The sequence below is a fragment of the Equus quagga genome, chromosome 17 (assembly GCF_021613505.1).
Source record: "Equus quagga isolate Etosha38 chromosome 17, UCLA_HA_Equagga_1.0, whole genome shotgun sequence".
Taxonomy (NCBI): domain Eukaryota; kingdom Metazoa; phylum Chordata; class Mammalia; order Perissodactyla; family Equidae; genus Equus; species Equus quagga.
The window spans coordinates 43,587,237-43,607,080 of record NC_060283.1 but is presented as its reverse complement, the minus strand read 5'-3'; the positions used below and the strand labels follow the sequence as shown (position 1 = coordinate 43,607,080).

The 19,844-nt window shown below is 40.8% G+C and overlaps 1 protein-coding gene across 1 annotated transcript; it reads right to left on the bottom strand.

The window, feature by feature from the left end:
* Positions 1 to 796: 796 nt before the first annotated feature.
* On the bottom strand, positions 797 to 12,700 carry TM4SF20 (transmembrane 4 L six family member 20). Its single transcript, XM_046644278.1, has 4 exons — positions 11,902 to 12,700; positions 6,662 to 6,727; positions 2,870 to 3,021; positions 797 to 1,162 (listed from the first exon to the last, which is right to left on the bottom strand). Exons 1-4 carry the CDS (start codon positions 12,082 to 12,084, stop codon positions 880 to 882), a joined length of 684 nt encoding a protein of 227 aa, XP_046500234.1. The 5' UTR covers positions 12,085 to 12,700; the 3' UTR covers positions 797 to 879.
* Between the last annotated feature and the right edge of the window lie 7,144 nt (positions 12,701 to 19,844).

The window sequence follows — 19,844 nt, the reverse complement described above, 5'->3', positions numbered from 1 at the left end:
TCTGGAATAGTTCCCTCAACCCATCCCACCTTTTGTTTTTTCTGTACATTTTCTTGTTGAAAATGGGGCTATTGTCTATTTATTGTCCCACCTTTTGAATTTGTCTGGTATGTCCTCTTTCCCTGGATTTCCTATAAGCTGGAAATTATGTCTAAAACTTTATTTTATTCAAGTTATATATTTATTCTTTTTTTAAAAGTATAAAGAGGGGCCGGCCCCGTGGCTGAGTGGTTAAGTTTGCACACTCTGCTTCAGTGGCCCAGGGTTTTACCTGTTTGAGTCCTGGGCGCAGACATGACACAGCTCATCAAGCCATGCTGAGGCGGCATCCAACATGCCACAACTAGAAGGACCTACAACTAAAAATACGTGACTATGTACTGGGGGGCTTTGGGAGAAAAGGGAAAAATAAAATCTTAAAAAGAAGTATAAAGAAATACAATACAAAAGTCCCACACTTTCACTTCCAGGATAACTTCTGTTCCTTCTTTTTCTCCCTCCCGTCTCCCTTTTTCTTCCCACCCCCCACTGCTGCCCTTCCTCGTTCCACACAAGACTATAGAGTTAGAAAATTCTGCAGAAAAATACAAAACAAATTGAAAGTTTCTCTCTACTTCTCCCGAAAGTTAACTACTGTTGATTTTTCCTTTCCATATGGAAGCGTTATGCATTTACCAACATGCTTTCTATGTAACAGTTTGATTTTTTTTTTTAATCACCTCAGAGGTGACTTTAAAAACAATCTTTTGGACTAAAATGACTCATGCAGCTGTCTAGATAATGCTCCACTATTGAACTTCAGACGTCTAAAAGGATGTCTTTTAAATGTAATTCTCAAATGATTCAAACTGCTAATAGTTCTGTTTTATTGCCACTAAATTACACGATTCGACTTCTTTGCTTGGAGACTCCACACAGACAGCCGAGGAAACCGATGACTATCTGACTGAGTCCAAACAGGAGCTCAAGAATCCCCACAAGCAGGAGACCTAAAAATACTGAGAAATGGATAATCCTGTATTTGTTTTCTGTAGAATTCAAGCTGTTTTTCCCCCAGTTGCTGGCCATGATGTCGTTGTTGGTGGGATTAGTGAAACCAGTAGAAGTTACGCAAGATTCATTGAAGAACCACCGCACATTGAAGGATTCTAGATGAATGTCCCTGGAAAATTGAAGGAAATGATAAAAATAAGATACTCAGGAATATCACTGACCATCAAAAGAATGTGGCATTGTGCCCAGAAAAGGACAAGTCTAGTAAAACAGAAAGGACTTTTGAAATATTGTGCCCAGAAGCTATGGCTAAGATCAGGGTTTCTGAGCGTGTGTCCATGTAGTCGATAGCTATAAAACTTTCAGTCGTTATGTAGCCCATCATTCAAGCATTTCCATAGTACCTACTCTTAGGTTGAACTATATAAAATTTTCTTTGTCAGAAATGGTTGAATATCCACAGTTTCATATGGTTCAACTTCTACTTGCTAAAGGTACAAGAGAATAAAGGAGCAGGGACTTTCAAGGAGCTCATAGTGCCAAACTGAAGTGTTGCATCTGCACTTAAACCAGATGTACAATTTTTACTCACAAAAGACAGGTATGTCTATTCAAGTGATTTGTGCCCATTGTAGCAAGGTGTCAAAAATGAGAAACTTTTAGCCCTAACACGTCTATCCCAAAATGCTTTTTCTTTGGTTTATGACAGACTAAGACTAAGTGTTCTGAGAGAGTTTGCATTTCTGGATGCCAACAGCTGGCGTTCGACCTGGGAAGACCAGTGTTTCAGCAGGTGGAATGTGAGTATGCGTTTGCAGTTTGCAGCAAGCGTAGGATCACTCTTTTGTGACCGTTTACTCTGTCGCTGTCTGTCTCCCCAGCTAGAGTGGGAATCCTTTGCGTGCTGTCATCTCCAGAGCTTAGCCTGGTGCCTGGTGCATGGTGAGTTGTCATCTGCCGAGGACTGAATGTGCATTGCATCTGTGGCTGAAATCTCTAATGTTATACTTCAGATCTATCAGTATAGAGAACTTATCTGGAGTTTGGTTCACAGCTGCAGTATGCACATTTTAAAGCATTTTCTTTTTTGGTGTAACAAGATAAGGGAAAAGGAGGGAAAAAGGTTTTCATGTAACTACAAAAGCAAATTCTGGTTATTTTCCAAACTGAGCAGCATACTGATAACTAATGAATTGGGTGGTTCTTTTCTTCCACTTTTACAAATTGTGCCTAGATTCAGGCACAGAACCATCTTACAAGACTGAAATGAACCATTTACATGTAACTCCAGTATTATTTGTTACTCCCTGACTTAAACTGTTGGTTCATTCCCATTCCTACAGTATATTTATAGTATGTCTGCAGGAATCCAGGAGCTGCTTTTTTTCTTTTAGGGCTTATAGATTAGGCTCTAGATTTTATTTCTTGGTTTTCATTCAGTTTTTAAAATTATAAAGGTAATATATGCTTGGGGCTTAGAAATTTTAACTAGTTTGGAAGTGTAAAACATCAGTGCTCCCTTCACTCCTCCAGGGCATCCGTCATTACCATCTCCAAGGAGGAAAGTTAAGTTTCTGGTGTATATTTCCAGACACTTTTTGTATATGTACATATGTGCACCCATAGATTTTTAAAAGACGAGGATAAGCCATCTGAGTCAAGTACTCCTTTTAGACAAGACTGTACCCAAAGCATTCTAATGCAGTGGTTCCTCCATTTCCATGAGATGGTGTCAGTTGGGATTACTGTGCTGAATCCCTAAGAATCTGTTTGACCCAGTAATTTCATCAAAGAAAAACATGGCACTGTGTCAACACACTTCTAATCTAACTAGCTGCAGCTGTGTCAGACAGTCAGTGAAGGGCAGATTACTCACCTTAAGTTTTTAAATGAAAATTCACAACTGGAAGTACTGTTGCCTTGAGAGTTACAGATGAGAGGACCTTCTGCGAGAGCCTGGATAGATACCAACATGCAATACACAGCACCAATGACTGTGATTATATTCAAAAGCGAGGAAAGAAACATCTGAAAAATAAAGTAGGCACATTTGCACATGTTATGACATACTCTTGGTCTGTTTCAAGTTTCAGCAGCATACGCAGTCTTTTCAATCAACCGCTGCCATCCTCTGGTCACCCTATAGTCCTAAATCTTAAGCTCACAGTTTGACTAAGTATGAGTTATAAAAGAAGGCAGAGGACAAAGTCTCTGCCATTTGATTAGACTCACTAAAAGATTGTTAGTCTTGCCACTGTTTCTGAAAATTCTGAACTTTTGTATCCCCAAGCCTTGTCTATCTCAACTGACCACTGAGATTTGCTTCCTCCTCCCTATCCCTTGTACTTCCTACTTCATAGACCCTTGACTAGATCTTAACCACCCACGTTTTGATGTCTGGTCTCTTGACTCCCAAATCTTTAATCTGGATTTGGCCCTGATGTTGTAAGTGGCCAGTAGTCAGCATCCTGCGGTGATCAATCAACAATGTAGTGTTAGAACAGACTTTCTCAACCGTGGCACTACTGGCATGTGGGCATGTAGCTGTTGGGGCCTTTCTGGTGTGTTGTAGGATGTTTAGCAGCATCCCTAGGCTTTACCCACTAGATGCCAGTAGCACTCACACACACTTGCCCAGTTGTAGCAACCAGAAATATTTCCAGACATTGCCAACTGTCCCCTTGGGGGCAAGGGATGCAAGATCACTTTTGGTTGAGAACCACTGTGTTAGAGGGCAAAGATTGTGGGCATCTAAGCATCTTTCCTTTCATGACTCAGAGTTGCAGAAGGCAGAAAAAAACATGAAATTTGGCAACAGGGAATCTTATGGCCGGAATGAAAGTTGATGTATGTGTGTGTTTTCCAGAAAGTAGCTCTGTTGTTTCAGTGAAGTCGTTAGTCAGTGACAGTTATGACTATTTTAAAATCTGCAGAAATAAAGTGAAGGGATAATTTTCTAGAACAATGGGACAACACTGCAGTTCCTAGAGGGTTTGCGTGTTGTGCTCTTCAGATCTACCTTTGATGAGTAGGCAGGCTCAGTGGCTGCCTCTACAGTGTGTGTTGAGGGACCTTGGACTTTACAATCCTTTCAATAACCCCAAAAGATAGCTATTGTTACTATTCTCATTTTATGGATGAGAAAACTGCGGTTCACGGAGGTTGACAAATTCATCAGGGGCTCACAGCTGGTAAACACTAGTGCTCAGGGTTTAATCACTACAGTGTACTTCTTCCAGCTGAGAGCACAGAATCGCAGGTTTGGAGCCTAATTCAGATCCAGATTCTTCCACACTACTGTGGCCTGTGCAAGTTACTTAAATTTGCCCATCAAGAAGTGCCGCTCTTTATATGTTGGTCATCTGTTATTTCTGACTTCTCATCACTACGGAGGGACCTGGCTTTGGAAAGTAGTTCCAGGGATCGGCATTTTCCCTTAGAGTGGGGCTTCATTTAAATGACTCAGCAAAACCAAAGTATTCAGAAACAAAATCAAGAACTGGAAAAAGGGAAGGAGCAAGGAACAGTTAAAATAGGGTACAAGCCTTGGTGACCACCCCCATCCCTCCCAAGATCTGGCCTTTGTCACTTTTGTGCTGCTTTGGTCTTATCTAGATTTCAAAGACAGGAGGTGTGACTTAAACACCAGTCCTCACATGACTACCGCCAAGTGAGAAAGTGGCTAAGAACTCTTTATTGCATCTAATCAACGTAACTGGCGATTGTGATTAGGGAGTCATCACCACTATTATTATGAGCATGAACAGTGTTGTCCAGGGCCCCCCAGGCCCTCCCAGAGCCCCTGCAGCTCCTCAGCGTGTAATAATCTGTAACGTTGCTGAAGCAGAAATTCCAAGTCTTTCCAAGGTTAGAATGGGGGAGCAAAACCTTCTGGTGAGTTAAGCCCAAAACCTGCGTGAAACAGTGGCTTCGTTATTCTCAACTCACTGTGTCCTCAAAGAAGAGAGAAAACCTAATCACTGAAAAGGTGACTAATTTGTTTTGAAAGGACACATGCAGGAAAGAACAGATTCTTAATGGAAATATGATTTGGGAGAAAAATCAGTGTGAGGGTTCTGCTATTTTTGAGTTTAGGGATTCAGACATATCCCAGGATGTCTTTCTCAAGAACGTTGTGGGACCGGCCTGGTGGCACAGCAGTTAAGTTTGCACATTCTGCTTCAGCGGCCCAGGGTTTGCCAGTTTGGATCCCAGGTGCAGACATGGCACCGCATGGCAAGCTATGCTGTGGTAGGTGTCCCACATAAAGAGGAAGATGGGCACGAATGTTAGCTCAGGGCCAGTCTTCCTCAGCAAAAAAAAAAAAAAAAAAAGGATTGGCAGCAGTTACCTCAGGGCTAATCTTCCTCAAAAAATAAATAAATAAAAATAAAGAACACATCTTTAAAAAAAAAATATTGTGAGTACAGTATAGAGGTAATGTGAAGTCAAACTCCAAATTATTATAGTTTAAAAAGAACAGTGACAGGGAAAACTGAAAACTAATATCTATTGAATAAGTACAGTGTATCAGGAACAAAGAAAGACCATAAATACATAGCAGAGTAATTATAATCCTAGATAAATATCAAATGTCAGAAAAAGGTAATTTTTAAAAATATATTTTCTGTTATGAATATAAGTATGTAGTATGGATATAAATGTGTACCCTTTTAAACAGTGATTCTCACCCTTCAGAGCACATTAGAGTCACCTATGGTGCTTTTGAAAAATCCTCATGAGAATCTGTGGGGGCCACCAGGCTTTGGTATTTTTAAGATCTTCCCAGGTAGTTCTGATGTTCCCATCAGGCTGGGAACCGTCGCTTTAAGGCCTCACACTCAGCCAAGAATGTTTACTGTGCCTGCTTGTTTATCAATCCACCCCTTCCTTAGAGAATTAGGAGGGCCCTCAGTGTTACTTCATAACAATGCTCATGGCAGAAACAGTGTAAAGATGGTGAATTTTGGAGTCTGATGGATTTGGATGAAAGTCTACCTACTAGCTGTGCTACTGGCAGGTTATTTGCTTTCTCTGAGGATCAGTTTCTTGGTCAATAAAACAGAGCATAATATTTCCCACTTAGGGGCTTTGAGAGAATTAAATAAGATAGCATATTTGAAAGTGTTATGTGCATAGTGACAGAAAGTTAATAAATATTAATTTACTTTTAACTTAGTTACAATTTTATACATAGTAGGCACATGCTAAATATTTGGAAAAATAACTATTGTCTCTTTGTTTAATTAGATAAGGACAATTATCATTCCAATCCCAGCAAATCAATCTTTCATATGCATGGGAGAACGGAGGATACATTTCTCTAAGTATTTTATAAACACCACAAAAGTAATAAGTATTTGAGTATTATGAAATTGATCACAGCTCTGAGTGTGACTTCTAAATCGCCTTTCTTTGAAAAACCTTTAGACTGGTGGAACTGAAGATTGAGGAAGGCTCCCTAGGATGGCTCCAAAGCTAAATCTTTATGGAAGAAAAAACAACTTCACACTTTCCATAGCATATAATCGTTCCAAACAGCATGTTTCTGAGATGTGTGCCTGCTGCTAGCACATACGATGCGGTAGATGCTGCGCCTCGGCAGCTCTGCTTAGATGTCTTAACTGCTCGTGAGCTTCTGCTCCCAGCCCGATCGCACCACACTCACCCCAACTTTACTGTTGCAGCATGCTCTTTTTCTTGCTGCCAAGGACATTGATGTTGCTGGGATGACCTGGAAATTACATCAACAGGAAAGAGGAATATTATTACTTCTATCAGATGAAAAAGCAGTCATCTCCACCCTCCATTTCCCACCAGTTGTGGGAAGTCACAGCTCAAGAGAACAGAAAGGATATTTGGCAATGTCCTTGATCTTGTGAGCTTTGTGATCCCCATCTTGACCACAAAGATTAAAGAAGGGAGAGGGATGGTGGATTTCAGGATAGCAGTTTCAAATTCTTCCATCTACATTCTTACTTTACTCTGAATCATCTTTAGAGAGATTTGGATTTTAAATAGATTAGAATGAATTATTTATTATTTTGGAAGGAATGGTTCTGAAAGAATTGGTTACATAATCCAAAATTCCCTTTTTTTTTCAGTTACTATAATCTGAAGCCACTTGTCCAATTTCCCAAAAGTTGTATGAATTAATCTGGCAAGCATCCAGAAAGGAAATTTATGATTTTGTTTGCCTGGTGGTTGGGAACTAGGAATTCTGTCACCACCCTCTCCCACTTCCCTAACCGTCCTCACTCCCAGGGTCACCACCACCTCGCTAGGACCCAAATTCTCCACATTCTCCTTTCTGCTCCTACCTCCATGATACATGATGATCTTACTTTACATTGATATGCAGAAATCTTGTATTTACTGCATTCTATGTCAACGGAAATACATATTGCTGAGTAAAGCTGTAAGAAAGGATGCCACATTCTCAGAGCTTAGGTTTAAATTTTTAGTAATATCTAGTCAGCAGCTATGACTAGAAATTCTTACTGGGAGAAGTTTCATTGAAGAGTGGATTGTGAATTACTTCCTCCCACTTAAGAAATACTAGCTGGAAGGTTTTCTTGCCATCTCAGCACAGCTGCCCTTGAGTAGTTCTCTCTTTCCTTCTGCTCTTGTTTTCTAACATTTTCTTGAGCTCTAACTATGGGCCAGGCGCTGTTATAGTGCCCATACATGTTTTAGTTCATGCCAGCCTCATAACACTTCTGTGGGGTAGGTGTTCTTGTTATCCCCATTTTGCTGGAGCAGAAAATTGAGGCACAGAAAGTTAGAGTAACTCACCTAAGAAAGTGGAAGAATTGGGATTTAAAGCCAGGCATTTGGGTCCCAGAGTCCAGACTCTTAACCACTCTTCCACAATGGCCAATTTTTATAATTCTCCTCCCTTCCTGTATGGAGTTTCTTCATTGTCATCCTCCCCACAACCACCACTGTTACTCATCTCATTGTCCTCCTTCTAACTGCTCCTTCCCTGCTTCCTTCTTCCAAGACCATGTCTACCTTTGTTCTTTCAGAACAGTTCTAAGATTTACGCCTTACAAGGCAACTTTCCTGACAGACTTCACCCCACTCTGACTATGTGCTGACTCCATATCACTTGTGGAGAACACTTTGTATTTTTATCAGGCTTTGCTGACATATTGCCTTGAACACCAATACCCTTATAATTCAGAGGTCGCACATATGTGCGGCAGCCCAGCCACTCTGGGGCATAGCTGAGAGCCTGGAATCAGAGGGCAAAGAAATTTTAGCCCCCAAGTAAGTGTCAGCATTTATAGATTAAACTTCTTTTGTGGTGCTTATAAGCTATACTGACTTCAGAGCTTAAGGAACAAATCATTTAGAGCAGGAACTGGCAAACTATGACCTACCCACCTCTTTTCTATAAATAAAGTGTTATTAGAACACAGCCATGCCCATTCACTTACAAATTGTCTGTGGCTGCTTGCACAAACCAACGGTGGATTTGAATAGTTGTGACAGAGACTGTCTGGCTCGCAATGCCTGAAATATTCATTGTGTGACCCATTACAGAAAAAAATTGCCAACCCCTGATTTAGAAAATTAAGGACTCTATTAAAAGAAAGTTGGAGCAACATTAAATTATAACAAATGGATTGATCATTCCATTTCCTTATTGATGTAAATTAAACTCTGCTAACTAATTTGAGGACTAATTTATTTCAGAGATGCTGAATATTTACCTTCATAGATCCCTTCCCTTGCAAAGGGGTTTTATAAAGTAACAGTAACTTTAGTATATGAATCCCCACCCAGCTGACTTCATGGCATGTTAACACATCTTTGTGGCCATTATGAGTAACGATAACTCATGTATTTCAGCCATTTTGCCCATTCAGAAGTCTGGAAATTAGAGGGGCTGTTTATATTAAAATGTGAAAGTGTGTGGGTGTGACTGAATTATAAATCTTCCAGATAAGCTGTCAAAATGAGTCATTATGAGAATACTCTTTCACTTCAATTCTTAAGCATATTTGAATGAGTGAGTTTTTGTGAAATTGTCTTGATAGTCATTTGTTTTTATAAAGAAAAGAAGTAGTAGTGTTCATTTTTCCTTACAGAAACCCATCCTTTATTCAGTCTTAGAAATAAGGTATATGATTTTACAAATGAAGTGTATACAGAGGAGCTTTAAGCCATTAAAACTCTGATAGAATTTAAACTTTTGGGCATCCTCTAAGTTATTGAACATGGAAAGAGAACGTGTATTGATTTATCCATTTAGCAGGTAACAGTTGAGGATAATTAATTACGTAAGACTTTTAGTCATGGTTTCCAAAGATGAAAAGCTTCCCCTCTGTTTTGGGTAAGTCATAAAACCATAAAATGAATTATTTTCTGAAGTGAATTCCTTTACTATCAGCTACTTCCTGCAAAATCTCCTGTTTTGGAAGCAACACTAATTTAAAATGCTACAGCAATTTTGGACAGATTTCAAGAACTATGACAAAAGTGCTTATCACAGGCAGTGATTTCTTCTTTTTTATTAACATTTCTATGTATTTACAAGTGCATTGAGAGTTCAGTCTTTTGAATTAGTCAGTATTTTGACAGATGTTATAAAGTACATGATTCCCTTTGAAAAAGATATTCTTCCACATTCTCTTTATAGCCGAGGACCATGAAAATACACCTGTGTTCTGAACCCTTCCATCATGTACCTGTTTGCTTGTGAGCCTAGAGTAGAGTCTGGGGCTCAATCCATAAACTGCCTATTGAACTTTTCAAAGAGTTGTTTGCTGCTTTGATGACGTTCTACATACTGAGTAACAGAGAAGGCCTGGTGTGATACCCTTCGTTAATATTTATTGAGAGTGATAAAAAGTAAATTTAGTCATGGGACAAGGAAGTCTAGATTCTCTGAAACTCTCACAGATTTATATAAGCTTTCTGTGTTTCAGCTTCCTGGTCACTAAAGTTTATGGATTCAGTTATGGATTATATCTTTCCTCTCTATCAGCCTGAGACAGATGTTAAGGATTATGGTGCTGATATTGGTGGAAAACAGAGCTTTGCAATCAGATAAATCTTGAATTGACTTTCACGTCTACTGTGTGACTTTGTTAACATTCCTAACGTTCTGTTTGCTGGTCTGTTAAAATGATAATAACCTGCTCAGCCAGATTATTATAGAGGTTAAATGAGACAACAGTGTAAAGTATGAAGCCAGTTAGCACTTCGCACGGTGTCTCTCTGTGTCTTTCTCTGTCTTCCCCTCTCTCCTTCCCCCGCCTCCCAAAAGAACAACACATGGAATGTATTGGGCCATCATCACCTCAGCCTCCTTTCATGCTAGCAAGACATTTTTTGTTTAATTGTGATGGAGTTTGTAGTAGAGCCAATTTGTAGCTAAAGCCACAGGAGTTATTCTCAGAGGATTGTTTTAGCATAGGAACTTTTAGAAGCTCCATGGAAATTGCCATTATTGGTTAGAATCCGACAGCTGCTCCTGCCTTCTGGTCTAAGCAGATGCAAAGGAAGCTTAAGCTATTCAAGTAGAGAGAAGCCTCTAGAAGGGCAGAAAACAGACACAAGCATTTGCAGTGGCATCACTCTGTTGAGCTCTGTGGTTTCTCTCAGCCTGAGGGAACTTTCATGGTGATTTGAAGAAATAGCCTAAAGCCTTCCAAAAGCTTTTTCTCTAAGTGGCTCTTTCTACCTAACGCAGGGTGAAGAGATTGCTCATGATGTCAAAGGAAAAGAAACCATCGACTTTTGGGGAATGCTTCCTAGAATGACTTTTTGATGCCAGAGTGGCCTCAAGTCCAGTGTACCAGCCAAAGGACAAATTTTTATCTAAAGTTTAATATATAATGACTCAAGAGTGTTTTCCTATAAGTCTGGGATAGGACCAGCAGCAGTAACTCATTGAAACACACATCCAAACAAAAACTCATTTATCAGCATTAATCAGACCCCCTTAGGTAGCACCCAAGAGGTAAGCAAAGAAAAACAAGCCTCTTGAATGCTGAGTGTTCCAAGCTCAATATCTACATCCCCAGTTTATGAATATGAAAACAAAATCACAGAATAAATGACTTGCTCACAGTAACATATTGGAGACAGAACTGGAGCTGAGCTATTGTGCCAAGTCTGAAAACATTATTTATTCCTCTACACAAGTGGTCTTCCCCAGGCCTACTCCATCAGAATCCCCAGGAGAAGGTCTGTAAATCTACATCTATTACACACGCCTCAGGTGATTCATGATCAGGTACCTTGGGGAGTTCTGTACTCAGTGCTCTATGGCAGACTTCAACAAAGGTAGACCGATTAATAATGATCAAACTTAGCATTGAGTAAGCACCGTGATGTTCTGGGCTGTATGTAAGATCTAAGTCTGAAAGTCCCTGAAGTCAGAGAGCCAGGATTTAAGTCCCAAATCTCTTAGGCCAACGTTCTTCGGTGCAGGCAGTGCCATATTTGTCCCTCACAATTATCATCCAGGATATTCATCGTGCATGGGAATATTTCTTCCCATTCCTGTGAAGCACTTCCTACTCCTACTCTATGCCCTGTAAATACTTAGAGACTGATAGTGGCGAAGGAAAGTTGAGAGAATGAAGTTAGAAGGTCCCTAATGCTAACTATAAAGCTTGGAAGAGCAGCCCTAATATGAAGAAATGTGATCTATAATAACCCAACCAACTCTTATCAATTTATTTATTTACTTTTTTGCCCAGCTCCCTAGCCTGTACCACATAGTTTATTTAAATTGGCACTCTTCACTGATAACCATTATAGTCCACATGCCACTGCCCCTCACTTATCTTAGCCGAGACATAGCTCACTGCAAGGCTGAAGTGTGGTCTTCAGGAGTTTGGTAAAACAGGCAGGCCTTTCTCTAAATCAAGTCAAATAAATATTACTCACCATCACACCTGCTCCAATAATTCCTGGGAACCACCACTCAAAGCAAGAGATGGGGTTTTGAAAAACTTGGTCTGCATCAACTAAGCTGACAATTAGCGGTATGGCGTTGAGAATTACCCCCAACACAAGTAGAACCAGCAGGCTGAATCCATTGCAGGATGTCCATCCTTCACAGCAGGTCATGGTCACCTCCTGATTCAGTCAGTAAATCTGTCAAAGTGACTGTTTGTGTGGCACTGTCTTGCCTTTTATCCTCAGCCTTCTAGTTAAAGTTTAGCACTTAATGAAAAATGAATTGCTGAAAGAAGATCAGAGTCCAATAGGGCAGGGCATTATTATAACTATTATGGGAAGGGAGGATAATTTTACATTACGATAGGGTGGGGGAAGGAAGGTGGAAAAAATCTATAGCTTCTATTAGATAAATTTATGCATGAAAATAGATGAAAACTTGAAAACTAAAAGAAAAAAAGGACAGGTTTAAGATATGCTCTTCTAATATATTTTACTGTATGCCTTATAAAAAGTAAAAACGAGAATATCCAGTTAATATAAACTGTTTTTTCCTGTTGTATTGATATTATTACCAGCTACACAAGTTCCTTATTTTGAAATTGTTCATCAAGAAAATGAATGTATATGAAATTGGGAGAAAAATATTTCCTCTGCTGCAAATGTTCTTGATTAGCCAAAATGTTAGGGTTCAGTTTTGGGGTGCATGCTCACATACACAAATTTTTTTTTTTTAAGATTCACCTGAGCTAACATCTGTTGCCAATCTTCCTCTTTTTGTATGTGAGCCGCCACCACAGCATGGCCACTGATAGACAAGTGGTGGAGCTACGTCCATGCCCAGGAACTGAGCCCAGGCTGCCAAAGCGGAGCATGCTGAACTTAACCACTAGGCCACTGGGGCTGGCCCCACAAAATTTAAAAAAAAAAATTTTAATGTCATATTATTCCAGTCTTGTAGACTACTCCATTTAGAGGTAGCCCACCTGAGACTTTGGGAGGTTTGGTTAATGCTACGAGACTGAAAGTGTTCAGCTATGGAAACCGGAATGAAGCATAGGAATAGGAGAGACTAGAGGAGAGATTATCACATCTTATTTTCCTCGAACTTCGAGCACTTACTTGGTTTCGTACAGTATCATTTCTGGTCTGTGGTTCCATATTGTCTCCCTACTTGTGAAGAGTTTGTGAGGTCCTCAAAAAAAGGTTCTACCAGTTGAGTTACCCTATAAAAGGTTCTATTGGTTGGGATACCCTATCTGCTTTAAAATACAAAAGTTCTCACTTATGCTAATTGCCCATCATGAATGACTAAGGGGCTGTGCTCATGGTAGTTACTGAGAGACCCAGACCAACAGAGGCACCAACCTTTTCTATCTCAGCTTCCACAATTGCAGAGGCAGAGTAAAAAGATGTGGTGAGCTACATGCTGGGTCTTAACATTTCCATCCAGAAGAGATCCATCTCACTTCTGTTCATATTCTATGGGCCAAATGAGTCAATCTGTAAGGCTTGAGTTCAAGTGGGTGATGAAATACAAACCAGTGTGTGTCCAGAAGAGAATCAAACTTTAGGCAGTTCTCATACCAACCATGCCTGCCTTCTACTTCTGTGTAATCCCCGTCCCAGCCCAGAGCACGGAGTCAGCAAATGCTGTTGGGAATGATGAATAAAGGGATGCAGAAGTAAAGTCAATGGAGTCCATAAGCTCGAGCATCATGGGCTTAGAGAGTAGCACCCTGACCTTCAGAAGCAGGAGGGCATTTGAGTGTGTCACACTGGGCGTGTCTAGTAATAGGCACTGAAACATTACTTCCTGGTTAGAGTCCAAGCAGAAAATGATTCTTGGTACCAAATAAATTAAAAATACCCCACCCATTCCCATAACATACAAAACACTGAAGACGATGGGGCCGGCCTGTGGCCTAGTGGTTAAGTTTGGTGCTCTCTGCTTCAGTGGCCCAGTGGGTTCGGATCCCAGGCACAGACCTAGTCAACTCATCAGCCATGCTGTGGCAGCATCCCACATATAAAATAGAGGAAGATAGGCACAGATGTTAGCTCAGGGCTAATCTTCCTCAAGCAAAAATGGAGGAAGACTGGCAACAGATATTAGCTCCGGGCTAATCTTCCTCAGCAAAAAAAGAAAAAACAACAAACAATCAAAAAAACCACTGAAGATGACTGAAAGAACACCACTACAGAACACCACACTACCATGGGGTTGACAAAGAGAGATACTTCCATTTATGATTTGTATACTGCATGGTTGATGTTTCTAGAACAATTACATAATTATTTTACAAAAATTAACAATTAAAATCACCCTCCCACTGAATTATACAAATTATATGATTATGTAATTGTTGTATAAATAAATTATATATTATAACTGAGTTGACTGCACGGGAAGAGGCAGTTACTTATTTTAGAATGTGCATTCTGCAATTTCAAATCCTTTCCCATTATAAGGTGTTGAATTAAAGAACTGATGAGGTATTGGTTTATTTATAGGGACTTGAACTGTGGGACTCTACCTGACTCTGAGAATCGAGAGTCTGATTTCTAGACTCTTTGCTGGAAGACTAAAACTAAGTAAGTAGCATGCTTTGCTAGTGGCCATAACAAAACTTATTTCCACTCGGGTTTGGTACTCCTTAAACTATGGCTAAAAGTAAGTATCTGAAGAATTATGTAAAAATATAGAAATATAGTCAGTAATTTACAAAGAGGAAGATATTTAAGAATAAAGCTGAAAAAGGAATTAGCTTATAACTGAAGAGAAGGAGTATGGTAGACAACTTTTGAAATATCTTCCCAACTTATATGCCTCTTTCTATAAAAACAACCCCTACAGTTTACATGAGTAAACTTCCCGTATCTTATTTATATTATGGACCTTTGCTCCCCTGGCCGTTGTTAATTGGAAGACAGCTAGATACAGAAGCTAAGCTCTTCCAGTCTATCCCGGGAGCTTATAATTGAAAAGAGACACTAGTTATTTTCTGTTATGCATGAAACGGGAGGACCTGTGCATCAGTTAGGATTAGGGTTTAGTTGCATGTAAAAAGCAATTCAAAATAACAGCGGCTTAAATAAGATAGAAATTTAGTTCTTCACGTAAAAGAAGTCTGAAGATAGGTACTCAAGAGCCTGAATGGTAGCTCCACTTCCTCAGGGATCTTTCCAACTCATGCATCCACAATCTCTGATCTCTTTATTCTCATGATCAAAATATGGTGGCCATAGCTCCAACCACCACATCTGCTCTTCACTCAAAAGGATAAAAGAAGAAAAAGGCTCACCTTCTTCCTTTTAGAGAGCCATTTCATTGGCTAGAATGTAGCCATGTGACAACATTTGGCTGCAAGGGAGTCTGGGAATAATGTAGTATTTATTTCTAGTGATTCGTGCCCTATCAAAATTGAGGGGAGGGGACAGGAGACAGAGTACACTGGGTAGACAACTAGCAGTCTCTACCATATCCTACAAATTCATGAGCTGTGTCAGGAGAAACAGAGAAACCAGTCTAGAAAACAGAAGGATGAGAACAAGGAGAAAGATACAGATGTGCAGAAAGAAGTGAGAGACTACATGGCTTTAGGGGGAAGCAGAAAAAGGAGAGCTGCCTGGCTTCTCAAAGCCTTTCTACTTCTTGATTTCTCCCCTATGGAGACTGACTGCAGGTCCCGTCTTGGTTTTCTGTGAGATGCTTCTCTATTCTTGTAACAAATTATCCCTTTAATACTACTTTAAGTGGTTTTCTATTTTTTTGTAAACAATAACACTGAAACTGAAAGTTACTAAAACTGAGGATAGAAAAGTATACAAATAACTTGTCACATGCCACTCTAAAGCAGCAAAAGGAGTTCAGAAAAAGGAAGGATCCTATGAAGATGGCCAGGGAACTAGGATTCCTCTCAGCTTTGGAGGATGGCTAGAATCTAACACAAAAAGGTCGTCAAAAGGCCGTGTCTTGTACTAGTGTCAGTTGCAGAAAACCAAAACTCTTCTAGCTATGTTGAGCAGGAAGAGATGTAATTGGGAAATAATGTGTACAAAATTGTTGGGAGGGCTGGAGGGGTAGGCTCTAGGCTGGCCTCCAGGAATCCCTTCCAGGACATGACTTCTAGGACATGACTGCTGAATGGCTCCAGGGGAGCCGCTGCCTCTGCAGTAGTCAGAAAGGCAGGGAAATCAAGAAACCACTTCTAGGATAGTCGAGTTCAAGCATGCACCACTACAACTACAGTCCAGCGAGCCATTGTCACTGTTGCTGCCCCTGCTCTTCTGCACCCTCAAGGCTAGGAACTGGCCCTGGAACACTGAATTTGACTTCTGCTGCCACTGCAACTGCTTCTTAACTTCCGTAAAACTTATATCTGGACCCAGGAACATCACTGCAGGGGAGAAAACTCAACACCCCTCTCCCCAGACAAAAGTAGCAGGAAGATGGCCTCCACCTCATTTCTGTCTTCCATATCTCTCAAGGATCAATCGAATTGTTCAGTGTGCGGATCCTAGATGCAAAGTATTCTGGGAAATGTAGTTTTTAATCATTCCAGCCTCCACCATACAAAAAGGTATACTTGAAGGATATTGAATAGATATTGAGCAAGACAATTCACCCTAGTGATCTTGTTTAAATTATATGGAGAAAACTTTCTCTAGAGTTTCTAGGATTACCATTACATGTACTATTTTAAATAAGTTGAGTTATGTTTGGACTTCCGTGTCCTGGATGTCTAGAATGTCTATATATTTAGACTTACATGTCTAGAATGACATGTAATATTTTTAAAACAAGTCAAAACTACCTGTTTAGTTCAAATGAGAACACCTCAAGAGTATTGGAAAAATTTGTTTCTTCAAGGGATGGAGAGAATTAATGTATGAGAGAGAATGGAATCCCAGCCAAATTGTATTTGTGCCATTGATGAAAACAGAAGGCGAAGCCGGAGCACCTTGTTTTGTCCTCTCCCCATCTCCATTGCTCCCCCCACAGCCTCCTGCGCACCAAGTAAGGATTGTAGTCAGACACCAGGGACCACCCTTCCTATGGTCTTCTGCTCAGTCTTCTCAAGTCCTATCCCTGAGGCTGCACCCTATGAAAGTTTCATGTGACCTTAAGGTAACTCCAACCATGCACCGAGTATACCCCAGTTACCCTGGATAACTACCCCAGGAGGAGTTCATATGATATGAATGGGAATTAAACACCCATCCATGTTCTGTCAGGTGTTCTCTTCTAAACACACTCCAGTCAAATCAGTTGAGGGTTTTATTAGAACACAGGCTTTATATGCAGACACAGCTATCTGTCCATCAACATTCACACTTACCTTTCGTAGTAGAGAGTTGTTGGGAAGTGTCTGCCTAGCCATGGACTACATTTCCCAGCTCCTCACGCATCCAGGTCAGATCATGTGACTCAATTCTTCTAACCAAAGGGGAGCGAGAGGAAGTAAGCTGTGTCACTTTCTAGCTAAGGAGCTTAAGAAGTGGTGGGAGTTGTCCACTCTCTTCTTTTTCACCTATAGTGTGGAGACAAGCTACCTTGGAAGTCATGTGTTGATCCCTGAATGACTGGGTGGAGCACAGTTCCCCCAACCCCTTCCTCCTCTGCCCACCCAGAACTGCTCAGGGTGATTGACAGCAACAAGAAATACATGTCTATTGAGTTAGGTCATTGTATATTTTTGTGTCCATTTGTTACACTAGCTAGCATTACCCCAATAAATGCAGTGTATCCTTTGTGTTTCACCTAATAACCTTCCTGAAGTTTGCAACATGTTGCCAAACATCTTCTCCATCACTCCCACCCCTATTCAAGAACGACATCAAAACCAAATCAAAACCAAGACCGTGAAATACTGTATTTTACTAGTGTTTTCTTAAGAAATTAAATTTAGGAAAATTAGAGAATACTAGAAACTGTAAGAAATGTACAGTATATAACCAATATAAGTAGGAACACAAGTGCAGAAGTTCCACAAAGAGAAAAGTATTTCAAAAGAATGAAATATATTAAAAAGTATTATTTCATTCCGCCGAGCTCATTAATGTGAATTTTTGCACCCTCAGGAGCAAACCGTGGTTTGTTTTTGTTGTAGAGTGGATTTTGATCGATAGATCGTAGTAGACTGAGGGTTGTTTACATATAAATATAAACAAATTTTAGCGCCCGTTGTAACCAAGGTACATAAGAGAATCTGTGAGGGAGAGAACTTGTGAACTTAGTTTTGAGAATTCAATGGATTCATATGCTGCTAAAGCTCCAAAGGTCCTTACAGATTCTTAGCTCAACCTTATTATTTTATAGATGGGTAAGTAAGACGGTAAGACTTAGGGAAGCTAAGGTGAGTTACTCTCATGGTCAGGCTGCTCTGGCAGAGCATGGACTTGAATGTAGGACTTCTGACTTCTACTCAGGTGTCTTTCTATTAAAATACAAGCTTGATATTTAGGCGAACCAGAAGAGATGAGAGTTCAGGATGTCTAAGGACTTAATCACAGGAGTGAGCCTGGCTCCCAGCCGCACCTGCCGAGAGACTGGGCTGCCCACCTAATAGTAGCATCGCTTCTTGCAACTGCACTTCTGCTGGCAACAGCCCTTCCCACAGCCACACAAGCCACACGAGCCACAGCCACAGGAGCGGCGGCAGCAGCAGACCACAGGGACACTGCAGCAGCCCCCACAGCAACCACAGCAGCAGGGGCAGCAGCTGGAGCAGCAGCTGACCCTGTAGCATCTGCAGGTAGTTCAGCTACCGCAGCCACCACCACAACCACCACTGCAGCCACCACTGCAGCCACCACTACAGCCACAGCTCTCCATGGTGTCAGTAGAGAGGACTCGAGTGAAGTGAGGAGGGAGACTCAGGAAGTGAGGGCAGTCTGGTGCCGCCTTCTGCTGGAGGAGACCCTTAAATATCATCTGTGGCTCGGGCTTGACTCAAGCACATGACTGGTTCTCTGTCGTTATTTAGATCAGTTTCCCTGGGGGAACTGGACTGTGCCTCTGGTTTACTTCCTTCAGGACTTTCGGCCTTATAGAATAGCTTACTTTAGTTCTGAACTTATTTGTTTTAAAGGCATGTTTACATCAGGACCATGAGGGTCTATTTTACTGAAACCTTTGTTTTCTGCATAACCAATGCAAGTCTGACTCTGAAGTCTTCATCTAAATTGTAAGTATGATTAGAATTCTGATGTCTAATCTTTTCCATTCTTATCCAACGGTCTTCACTGATCCTTTAAGAGATGGTACAAAGAAATACCTTCTGAGATTGATGTCTTTACCAATTAGAGGCCTCAAAACTAACATTTCCAGGGCCTGGCTCTGTGGCCAACTGGTTAAGTTCACGCACTCCACTTCAGCAGCCCGGGGTTTCGCTGGTTTGGATTCTGGGCACGGACATGGCACCACTCATCAGGCCATGCTGAGGCAGCATCCCACATGCCACAACTAGAAGGACTCACAACTAAAAATACTCAACTATGTACTGGGGGGCTTTGGGGAGAAAGAGGAAAAATAAAATCTTTTTTTTAAAAAAAAACAAAAGAGCTAACATTTCCACACCTCCCATGTCCCAGATTTGTGGAGAAGAGTCTATGGGATGTTTCCCAACCCTTTTTCAGCCTTTCTCCTTTCCCAGGTTAGTGCTCAGATTCTGAGAATAAAAGAAGGATATGATGAGAGTCACTCAAAAGTTAGCAAAAAGATGACTCCTTCAGAAGAGCAAGACTGTGGGTCACAGAGTTAAGACCTGGAGCAGCTCGTGCACTGCCAGCCGTGTGCAGTCCCACAAGTGTGAATGAGTACACGTAGGTGGGCCCACCCTGGGGTCTGTGCAGCCCAGGAACCTGAACTACGGTCTTTCTCTAGAGCACAGTGACTTTCCACTCAGGAACATAAACAGGGTGGCAGG